Genomic DNA, 12283 nt, shown 5'->3' on the forward strand with positions numbered 1-12283 from the left:
AGCATAGATTATTTAGGCGAAAGCTAGACATCTGGCAACTGCTGACAACTTCTCACCTCTTCTCTCAAGGTGGTGGCTAGATATATGTGGGTGAGCTGGGTCTTTGTGACTGCCTGTAACAGAGAAGGGATGAGGTTCCTCAAGCGTCTCTACATAATGAAAGAAGACAGAGAGCCCTGGCAAATGGTCTTGTCCCTTGCTTTACATATCTTTATACAGTCCTAGCTATGCTTTTCACTTCCTCCTCACTCTTAATGAGGGAGCAAACCGAAGTTAGCTAAAAACCAGTCTTCCTAATACACGCTGTTTCTCTTATAGATGCTATATAAGGAAAAACATTATTTTTCCACGCAATTTGCTATTGTGTACCCAGAAAGCTTTCCTTGTGATAACTATGGACACTGGATAAACCATCCTCATTTTTTCCTAGGTTCTTTCACAAGCACTGTACTTCTGCTTGGCAGAGATCCACAGTCTCATTCATGCTTGTTGCTATGGTATTGTGATCTAGTTTACCTGTACCAGATCTGCCTGTGAGGCAGTGTGGTGACAGTACTGAATGCAGAATATCCTCAGCTAACTTTGGTCATTTTAATTATACTTTAATCTGGACATCTGACTATGATCAAATCTAAGCTCTTTGGGTCAAATCCAAACATCAGGCTAATCTGTATCTAGAATTTTATTTCCTGCTTTGGCCCATGCAGTGTTTCAGAAGAGGTGCAACCTGATCTCTCATTAACCAAGTGTGTCCTGTCTGATACCACAGGATAGAACAGCTTAGTATCGCACTAAGAGAAGGGTGCCCTGTAAGCAAGTCTTGAGCTTAGGAAAGCCCTATTACAACGTATGCTCTCTGGCTACAGCCCGGCACTGCAGCTCCACCTCTTTCATGTGATCCAGTGTTTCAGATTAGCATCTGTCACATAACCAGATCCACAGGATGTCTTGTTGAACTTCTTGAGTAGTCTTGGAAAAACAAACTGTTCATCTCCGTAAGCCTTTAGGGAGCCAGCTACCTATTTACTGCTCTTGTGGTGAAGTAAGTGCTTGGGAGGTGAAAGAGAGCATGGCAGCACAGCATGTCTTCACATGACCAAAGTGAAAATTACGCCCATAAAAGCTGCCACTGCAATTTAGAGCATGGAGTATTTTCCAGATATCTCATGGTTAATACTGTGGAATGTTCCGGCTATGTTTGTAGTCACAAATATAGGATGGAAATCCAGTCCATAATTTTGTACCCACTGCTTATGTTGTATGTTCATAATGTGGGTTTTTCTTTTTCCTTCCTGTTGTTCTTGATTGTTGTTGACTCAGAGTTGGGGTGGGATGTTATTTTTAATCTTATTACACTATTTGAGTTTTTTTCTTTCTTTCTGTGTGGCTTTTTTTTCCCAGAGTTACTTTTACAATGATGACACTTTTAACTTCAACTACGCCCAAGCCAAAGCTTCCATGGGCCTTTTTAGTGAAGCTGAAGAGGTATGTTTTTACTTTCTTTAAGAAACAACAATAGAAATGTTTCCCACGTACTCCTGTTTTCTTCCTTTTTTTCCTTCTTTTTTTTTTCCATCTACATCTTAATTTTGGTTGACAATAATTAGACTGTGTGGAACATTCATAAAGGAACTGAAACTCACAGTGAACATTATTCAAAAAAGATTATCTTGCTAATCTTGTAATACGAGGAGAGTCATGGAGAGTCGTGCTGCTTGTCGTGCGTCATAAGAGTGCTTGCAGCTCTCTCTAATTGATCAAAGAATGTCTTTTTAATCAGATTTCCTACACTTTGTCTGGGATCTCAGGCAGTCCTATTGTTCTTGACAAGAGCATGCTGAGTAAAAGACACTGTATAAGCAGCAGTTAAGAGCTGCTAGGTGTCCCTAGAATTTTTTTTTTTTAAAAAGCATGCAACAACAGAAAAAACACATTTTCTTCCTTGGGGAGATGTGGGAGGAGAAGAGGAAGTACTCACTATCTTATTCAGCAGCATCCAGATACAGCTGGAAGAGATTAACTTCTACACAGAGCACTTTTTTTATCTATGTGCTGTAGAAACTTAATTACAGCTAAAATATATGCAGAAGCAAATAGCTATTATGAAGATGGAAGCTATGTTTTCCACAAGGCTATCAGAATACAAACTAGAAAAAATAAAACAAATAGTCTGGAGTGAATCATACAGGTTTAGTTTTGTTTTGTTTTTTGGTTTTTTCCTTTCTAATTTTTTCTAACTCTCTGAGTCTCTTCACAACAGAGCTCTTTATGTCTGTGGAACTCACAATTTCAGTATATACATCTGTTCCTTTAAAGATATTTCGATTTTTTTTTTTTTTTCAAAAGCATCACCAGTATAGTCACAGATACACCTGCAGAGAGGCATACGTAGTTGTTTTTTTTTCTTCTGTGAATAAAGCCAGAGTACATCTTAAAATGCATCACTTCTCCCACACACACCCCTTTAGATGCAGAATGTAATAAGCCTGTGTTTGCATGTAAATAAGTTACAAAAGACTAATGTTTTGCCTCAGAACCTTACTGAAACCAAAAGGGTAAGAAAAGGCTTCTTGCTCACCTAAAATGAACTCTGACACATATGGGGAAGAGAGACTCATATATATATAGTGAAACTTCTGGTATTTCAGGATGATGCTAATTAAATTGCATGCATTGCTTTCTAAACAAACAAGTTCCAAATACTTTCTCCCACTGGCCCAGTGTTCCTTTGTGCTTTTTGAGTTTCATGGCCACTTACTGGCACTTGTTCAGAGTAATCCACACCCTCTGCACAGCTTGGCATTTCAAAGCTGCAGCAGTCCCTTGACAAGCATTGCACTATTTCAGTCCTCCACCTACCCAACATAGCAATATGCCCCTGCACTACAGTTGCAAACTCAGTCTTCTCATGAAGCCATTGTTGCACGGCTTAAGCCTTACCTGCATGTTGAAACTAGGCAGGTCTGCTTTGTGTTTGTTTAAAAGTATGTGCATATATATAATCTTTTATTTTCCTTCTTCCTGCAGGTGTTCCTTTTGATCCAGAGTGAGAAGATAAAGAATGATTTTGTTTACCTTAGCTGGCTGGCTCGCTGCTGTGAGTCACTTTACTCTCAACAGAATACAGATCCTCCTCTATTGCATCAGTCTTGGCAATCCGCTTTCCTAATTGAATGTAATGTTGTAGGTGGATTCAGGACTTTAAAAGTGAAAAGCTGATTGTGCACTCATTATAGTGTGGGTGGTTATTACACTTTTCATATGTCTGGCTTCACTAAGCAGTTACAACTTCAATGCTGTTATGGTTCCATCCATGCAGTTTTGTCCTAACCAGCAAACATTTTTCTTCTCAGTTGTCTACTCAGTTGCTTGAGTGAGGATTTCCTGTCTTGAAAGACTGGATTAAAACTTTAAAATATTGATAGTAAAACATAAAATAGAAGCAGCAATACTGGGTCAGACACAAGGGTCTGTACAATTCCAGTTTTGTTGACAGTACTCCCATGGCTAAGGGAATTCATGCTTGTTCAGTAGACTGTTCGTGCCTTTGATTTTGTGCTACAGTAGTTCTTTGACATACCTCTGGAAGTGTAGTACTCTGATACACAAACTTTTCTACAAGAGGTAGAATTAACACTATAATATCAATTATAAATTTTGTGGCAATTTCATAAAAGTTGCTATTTACTCTCAGGTGTGCCTCAGCATTCTGAATTCCTTCTGAAGTTTCAGTAGAGGTGCTATATTCTTTGTAACTATCTTAAAATTTTCATTTTTCATTCCAAACAGCTTCTAGAATTTTTTGCAGAAGGAACTGTTCATTGATGAGTATACTGATCTTTTTGTGTCAAGTTTATAAATTACTATTATATCCTTCTGGATAAAAGCTGAAAGGAAATTACAGAGCATTCTAATTCATTTATGTCAGAGTACGATTAGGTCTTGAATCATACACAATTCAATCCTGAAATATCTCCAAAGGAATGAAAGCATTGAAGATGTTCCTTTTTTGGAAGGTAGACAATAATTTTTTTGTTGTTTGAAGTTGTTGTTCCATTTACATTAAATTCTTCCTGAAGAGGAGGTAAAGAGCCATTGAATGAGCACAGTAGTCCATTTCTCCAGGTAGATGGGTTTGTATGTGGAAATTAAGGCCTGGCTGTTTGCTGTTGCCTATGTTATCCAGAGCTGATGAAACTTTATACTGCTTCCTAAATAAGAACATCCTGTGTTTTTATATTGGCTTTATTGTTGATGATTCCTACTCATTCTACTGCAACATATGTATTGGCACAGTGGGAACAAATATGAAAAGCTAAACAGTCCCTCTTTTGAAAAAGCATCAAAGTTCTCCATGTACAAGCAACCATCTACTCTGTGAGTAGCTGGTAAGACACAAAAAAGAAAGAAATACTTCCTTTTCTTTTCTCCTAGTACTTGAATGTGTCTAGAAGTAACAATATAAGCCTCACATTAACAGCATGGTCCTTATCTTTATAAAATCAATTTTTAGAATTCTTTATATTCAAATGTACTAATAGACATTTTCAATAGCTGAGATGGAAGATTTGGTTTCTTTTATTTCAAATTGCGTATGAACAGTTATGCTTGAAAGCCAATGAAAATTCCCAGTCATAAATTAAAATTTAAAACTAGGATGAAATCTCAGGAATTTGGAGACATTTTTTTTCTAGTAGATGCATAATGACACGTTTTATTATGCCTGTAGGCATAGAAGCTTTTATTTTATTCTATCTATCAGTCTTTTGGTTTTCCATGAACTGTGGGAATTCATTGTTAGATTGAGGTGGGCACCAATTATCAAAGACCTTATTTCAGCACCAATTAAAATCTTTATGTGCATACGAACACAAAATTCTAGATTTCAACATATAAATTGATTGCCCAGTTAATTGTCCTGCATAAAAATCTTCTACTTAATAATACTTTCTGTTTTATTACTTATTCACTTCTGAAATCATACGAGCTGTGCTTGTTGCCATACCTATGAAATACAAAGTGAGATGTATACTCCATAATTATTTGTGTTCTCTGATGAATTGCTGTTATCACTAGGAAGGCAGAAGATAAGGATGCATTTCCCTTCCCAACTTCATGCTTACAGGGTGAGGCATGCATTTACATTGAGAATGAAATTCAGAAATATTTATTCCACCTTTTCACTGAGTATTGTGCATGGCATATTCTTTTAATGATCCCAAGCTTCTGTCATTATTACAGATATTATGAATAAGAAACCACAGTTGGCCTGGAAGCTCTATCTGAAGATGGAGACCTCAGGGGAGTCCTTTAATCTACTGCAGCTCATTGCAAATGATTGCTACAAAGTGAGTCTTCTTTTTTTTAAAAAAAAAAAAGCTGGATCGGAGCTTTTCCATGATTTTGCATCTGGATGCTTTGGAATTTATTGTACAGCATGTTAATTAGGCAATTGCATTAACAGCATTTTTTTTTTTTTAATTAATTCTTCTCATCTTTGTCATTAGTATTGAACTTCCACTTATAACAGGGGTATGGTTATTAATGTAGGTAAATAGTCAGCATTTTAACCTATGGGTCTTCTTGGTAGATAATCCAGTAACTAAAATATCAGCAAACTACTGCATGATCTATTGATAACAATAGTTTATTCCACACTTTCTAGTTCATAAAATGCTATGTTAGTAGTGAAGAGAACATGGGAGGCTGATTACAAGTCTGTCTCAATTCCTAATATCTAATTCTTCAGATGGTGTTTCTACACAAGGAGACTTAGCTCGGATTCAAGTTTGAGCCTGTTCTGCAAAATGTGTAATAGAAAATGTGAGCTTTGTCTGCAGGATAAATGTGGAGATGTTAAAGACCTGCTGGTTTGAGAGGGTTGTAAATGGTGCTATAGAAGAAAGAAAAAATTATCTGTGATTGAAAACAGAATAATTCACTGCTTTAAGGCAGATGTGAGAATAGCAGAACAGATGCAATTCTTGAGGAATTGGTTCAATGAAGACTCCTAATTTAAGTGAGTGAACAAGAGTTAGTTGCTATTAGTGTAGGCTTATTAGAAATACAGTGACCAAACTTGCTGTCATGGAGGACAGTGAACTGAGTCTTGTTGAAAACCTTTCAAAAATTCTCAGTTCAGCCAAGCTTTCCAAAGAGCAGCAATACCTGCGTACTCTCTATAACATTCTTTTTTGCAGTTTTGTTTCATCTGACAAAGTAACATTTCTCAAAATCCTAAACAAGTCATAACTGTAAATCAGAAAATCTACCTTGTGATCTTGAAAGCATTCCTCTAAAACAGAAAGGATCCTCTCTTAACACATCTTTTAAGTATTTCATTCACCATAGAATGGCTTAGATAGAAGGGACCTTAAGGATCATCTGTTCCAACCTAGCTGTGCTAACTGTGGGCAGAGCTGCTGCTATCCACCAGCTCAGGCTGCCCAGGACACCATCCAGCCTGGCCTTGAATGCTTCCAGGGATGGGACACCCTCAGCTTCTCTGGGCAGCCTGTGCCAGTGCCTCTCCACTGTCTGAGTAAAGAATTTCTGCCTAACTGCTAACCTAAATCTCCTCTCTTTTAGTTAAAAGCCATTCCCCCTTGTCCTATTGCTATCAGACCATGTAAAAAGTCAGTCTCTAAGTTCCCCTCACGTACTGGAAAGCCACAGTGAGGTGTCCATGGATCCTTCTCTTCTCCAGGCTAAATAAGCCATCTTCCTCAACCTTTCTTTATAAGAGAGATGTTCCAACCTTCTGAGCATCAGCAGTTTGCACTTGGCCTTGTGGTAGGTTGAACCTTGTCAAAGACCAAGACAGGGATACATCAGTTCCCTTCTTTTGTCTACCAGTGCTGTCACTCCATTGTAGAAAGCCACCAGATCGGTCATGCACAATCTGCTCCTTTTTTGCTCAAACAGGTGGCTGTCACCTCTGGTATCTCCCCTGGCTGCAATTTATCAATGCAAGTTTACAATCATATCTTACGTAAAACTTGTCTGTAGGCCATATTAAGTCTCACTTTTATCAGTTGATTACTTCTACTTAATTCTTCTCAAAACCATATTGTGTACTATAGAAGAGGCAGCTCCATGCTTTGGATTTATCTAGAGCTCTTAAAAATTGCCTAAATTTTTTCAGGGTATTTATGGCTACACATGGCCACAAATGACCAAGGAATTTCATTTCAAAGGCTATGTAATTAATGCAGTATAACTTGTCTTTCTATAATATTAGCTGTGTCCACTTCTCCCACTAATTGGCAATTGCAATATATTGTTGAATTTATGTAACATTCTCCAGTTGTTTCTGAAATATCATATTTACTGGAGGTCGGTCTGCAAACAGCATCATAGCTGTAACTTAAGCAGTCATGCAAGGCTTCATTCAACAGAATGCTGAAAGAATATGGTTTAGCAAGGCTAACAGCTATGTGAGACTAGATATAGCTAGATGCCCAACTGCTGTCTGTTTTGATAGCAGTTGCTTGAGGAATCTAGCGTGCAAGACTTCTGGCTAATTTCTAGCTTTTTTTTTCATAGAATATACCATTCTATCCATTCATATAGGAAGCAGCACAGAATTTGGAAGAATTGAAGCAATTCTTGCTTTTATGTGAGGTAGAAAATAGGACTTTAAATTGGTATCTGCTTAATGGAACTACATCAGATGCCACTTTGCAGAGATCACTGTTCAGTGTATTCTGAGCTGTCTGTTTATACTCACTATCTTTATTCCCATTCATTTAAGTGCTTGCCAGTCACCTGTGGTTAACATTACCATGTGCCTGAAAAAAAGGAATTATTACTCATTCTGCAGTACCTATAGTTCTCTAAGTATCCCAATGTAACTCCCACAGCCTGCGTCTGCTGAGAAAAAAAGACAGGCTTCCACCCACCAAAGGATGGGAGATCGTACTCTGTTTATCTTCCGTGTTCTCCTCTTGAAAGATGCTAGCCATAAACAACATTGCTACTCTGGCTTGCTGAACTGAAAAATATTCACAGTCACAGATAAGGCTCACATGAGTTATAATGACTTGACAAGCTGCAATTACTGCAATCGTTCCTTTATTACTGATTATTACAAACCAACTTGCTTCTTGTTCCCACTTACAAGCAGAGAGTCTAAGGCAGAAAAGATAGGGTACATAGTCAGTTTTCCTATGCTTAAGAAAATTTTCTTGTATAGAATCACCAAATCTTAATTCATACTGTACTGTAACAGTGAAATGTAAAATTTAGCTCTGAGTTTAACCCAAAACACATACAGATCCATCTTTGTGACCATCTCTGTGTGAGAAAAACAGGTTGTGTTTTAAAATAGTAGGACTGTTTTGGACTAGTGGTGGTTGGACTTGATTAATTTAGAGGTCTTTTTCAATCTTAATGATTCTGTTATTCTAATTTGAGTCGATGTTGTATCAAGGACTTTGGTACAGTAGATATTACTGTATATAGGGCAACTCATACTTTAAAGTTAATGCTGATTTGGAGGGAAAAAGTTAAAGTGGGTAAGAAGTTCCATTAGCTTTTGTTAAATGTATATGATCGAAAGAAGAACAGTGCTGATCATAACCAATTAATAGAAGTTCACAGTGCAATTTGTCTATATTTTCAAAGACGTAGCAATACTGTTAATACCATCCATTTCCATACATAGAACTGAAACGTACCTGTTCTGTCACTTGCTGTGAGAAGAAAAATGGAAGAATAAATGCACATTGCTTCTATGGCTTACTGCTGATTTCAGAAAGCTGAACTCAAAAGTTTTAATCCTCTTCCAAAAGATGGTCATATAGTCAGGAATATGCAGTGATTCTCTTCTTGTGCAGATGCGTCAGTTTTACTATGCAGCCAAAGCATTTGATGTCCTGGAGAGACTGGACAGTAATCCTGAATACTGGGAAGGCAAGAGAGGTGCTTGTGTTGGTGTCTTTCAAATGATCTTAGCTGGCCGAGAGGCAAAGTAAGTGTTCTTTTTTTTTTTTTGCAATTTTCCTATTTCCAATTAGCTATAAGCTAAAATCTTAATCTTAGTTTTGGGAGCAGTTATTTATTCCAAATACTTATTGACCTGTTGGAGAATAGAAACTCTGGCCAGTGGTTCCATATAAAATTATTAATATGAATTGCATCTTCCACAACAACAGTTAGAAAATATATGGTAGAGAATGTCTTATCAGTGAATGCCTAATTGCCGGCAACCGAAGTATACTGGTCATTATAATAGTAAGAGCTAAGTTATAAATGTAATATATTTGTCCTGAGGGAAAAGTCCTCATTTCATGCTGATGGCCTAAGAATGGAAAACTATCCCGTGAAAGTTTAAGGTTCATACAACAGAAATAAGAGCAGTTACTCAGCACTTGAGGAAGGATGTGGTTTCTCTAAACAATGACTAAGTGAGAGACAGTCAAGAATACTTATTTGATGAAAGCTTAAAGGAAACAATCTGTGTTATTGATAATTTTGCTTTTGGTCCATTTCACTGAATGGAAGAAAGAGAGCAGCGAGGCTGTATTTAAGAACTGTTCTCTTGTGGATATTCTGCTGTGTTGCTAGATGGCCGTTCTCCCCTGGCCAAAGTTGCCATTTTGTACATGACTGGAAGGTGTGTATCTTGGCTTCTACACATTCCTTGTATTTCCTTCTGTGCTGGAATAATTTCATTAACCAGTACACCCTTGAAGTGTCCTTTTGGCAAGTGCTGCAATAGATGCAGTGGAATATACATAGCTTGCCTGTTTTACTTTATGAACACAAGTTCTTGTTGTAAAGTAGCTAGCAAACTGCAGCTTCATACCGATTTGTCCTATTGGTAATGTTTGTTTCCACGCTATTTACGTATTAGTAAGTTGTAAGGTGCTTTGGTAGCATTAGACTAGATGTTGCCTTACTCAGACTAGCAAGTTAGAAGCATTAAGGAAAATGCTTTGTTTCTAGAGAACTATTTTGTAAGAGTAGGGATTTATATATGAAAAGTCTCACTGTTGCAACTGCATACACAACTTTGGGTTTTTTCCCTCAGTATCTAAACTATTGTGCATTTTTGCCTGTTTCTACTCTGCAGATAAATGGATCTCTCTGCCTACAAACCACCTTGTACAAAACAGTTTGGATGTGAGTGCTTGTACATTTTATCAGTTTATTCTTACCTGCATTTAAAATTTTTGCTTTTCACCTTTGTAGAGAGACTCTGCGGGAAGTACTGCATCTCCTGAGAAGCACTGGTAATTCTCAAGTGGAGTACATTATCCGCATCATGAAAAAGTGGGCCAAGGAGAACCGAGTCCCTGTCTAAACCAATGCCACAAAATGAACACAGTCAGTTACTGCTTTCTGTGTGACTATAATACGTGGGGTTTGTTTTCTCCCATGCATTCTGAGTATTTCCTTCTTTGCAGGACTTTCAGACATGAAGCAGGTTGACCAAGCTGAGCAACAGTGTCGTTCAATGAAGCTGCAAAACAGCCAGCAATTTTGGGTTTTGTTTGTTTTTGTGTTGGATTTTTTTTGTTTGCTTCTTGTTTTTGTTCATTAAAGCATTATTGATATTTTTTTCTATGTAAAGAGTTCTATATACTACCAGCTTAGGGTAAAAATACAACTACATTCTGAACACTGTCCTTTTCTGGATAAATTGTCTCTTACTTATATCTGAAAGAGCTGTTATCTCTCTAAACGCTAATTCTGAAGATGAGGGTTAATCAGTCCCAAATACTGAGATTCAAATTGGCTTATTTGCTCTCTAGGTTAGTAACAAAGCATGACGATAGCATCAATTTCAGTGCATGGAGGTTTGACTGACTTGAGTATTTAATCTTGCTTTGTTGATGTTCAAAGGAACCAGAGCTGAATCTTTAGAATAATTTTCTTCAGCACTTACTACCCTAGTTGTAAATAAATTTATTATACTTTTGAGGTAATTACTCTAATATATTCTGAGGAGAACAATTCAGGACACATGATTCTAAAAGAAGACAATAGTTATAACACAGAAATGTATTATATGGTTTGCAGTGAAAAACATTTGTATATTACTTGTAAAAGTAAAATTTACAATTTGTAAATTTGTAAATTACTTCTGAAGTATTTTTGTATCTTTTTTTTGGAGGGAGGGGAGTCTGGATGCGGTATTCACTGCTGTCTGTGCTTTGATTAAAGCTCTTAATTGAATCTACAATTGAATGTCGATCTGTGTTGCTTCACGCTGAAGGAATTCAAATAGTATATTCATTTAGCTGTGGAAAAGGATAGATCTATGTCTGGTTGTTAAATGCATGTTCAGTAGTCATACAAAGGCAAGCCAGTGGCCTTGGCCATGATTTTGAAGCTGAAAATTAGGAAGCTGGGTTTCTATGAAACATACATGGTTCTCGGCCATATAACATCAGTGTCTTTTACCACTTAAAGCAAAAACTGTGGTTATCATCGTTCAGATATCTGGAAATACACTGATCATTGTGGTTATCTGCATTTACTTGGAATCCAGAGAATAGATAAGCAACAATAATAGAGGCTTTCACAAGAGTCATGGCAACAATACACTGATTCAAAAGAGAAGGTGTGAAAAGAGCATGAAGTATTTTCCCTGAAAGCAGTTACAAAACACATTTCACTTGGAAAAGGCATTTTTGTCTTCCCTCACAATTTAATTAACTTGGAAACAGATCAGGAATACTACTTTAAGTCTTGATACAAAGCTTCAAAAAATCATGTTGGTGGCTTTGTAACAGATGTTAAATGCATCTAATTACTCTCTTTATTGAAAGTTAACCTGCAGGAGAGCTGAAGAGCATCCAAATCCATTGCAGACCATTGTACATGTTGGATGAAACTTCTGAAGGAAGTGTGTTGGCATTGTTGCATATGAGCTCAGGGATTCATTTAAAATTCTTTGTCTGTGATCAGTGGAGAAGTTTTTGAAAATGTTGCCTTTGTTCATTATAATTATAAAGTTATATTTAATATGCTAAAGAATGTGTTTTTTTAGCACAGTACATTTTATTGACTGATAATATTTATCATTTAAGTTGTAAGGAACTGGGGACTGGAGGCTTTTGCTTTGTGTGGTGAGAAAATAGGACAATACATTAAGGTATTGTCCTACCACTTAAAACTACTAGTAATGGAACAGAAATGTAGGTACTACTAAAATGCAGAAGAAAGGTGCTGAAATATTGATGTTTTGTTTACCACAGAAGTATGTTCAGGAACAAAAATGTGATAGAAGTTGCCTTAGTTGATACAGAGAGAGAATGGAAAACATCTAAAGCTG

The 12283-nt window shown here is 36.9% G+C and overlaps 1 protein-coding gene across 3 annotated transcripts in view; it reads left to right on the forward strand.

Moving 5' to 3' along the window:
* Positions 1–11188, forward strand: part of IFT56 (intraflagellar transport 56) — a 44094-nt gene extending 32906 nt beyond the window's left edge. For 2 of the 3 annotated variants that reach the window (XM_085225174.1, XM_019614400.3), the window contains 5 exons: positions 1402–1485; positions 3028–3097; positions 5242–5348; positions 8838–8971; positions 10195–11188. In XM_085225174.1, the coding sequence (XP_085081300.1) occupies positions 1402–1485; positions 3028–3097; positions 5242–5348; positions 8838–8971; positions 10195–10306 (507 nt within the window). In that variant the 3' untranslated portion in view covers positions 10307–11188. The remainder of the gene's footprint in view (positions 1–1401; positions 1486–3027; positions 3098–5241; positions 5349–8837; positions 8972–10194) is intronic. The other variant, XM_085225184.1, reaches the window with a different exon arrangement.
* Positions 11189–12283: the final 1095 nt, after the last annotated feature.

The sequence above is a fragment of the Meleagris gallopavo genome, chromosome 1, assembly GCF_905368555.1.
Source record: "Meleagris gallopavo chromosome 1, MGAL_WU_HG_1.1, whole genome shotgun sequence".
NCBI classification, from domain to species: domain Eukaryota; kingdom Metazoa; phylum Chordata; class Aves; order Galliformes; family Phasianidae; genus Meleagris; species Meleagris gallopavo.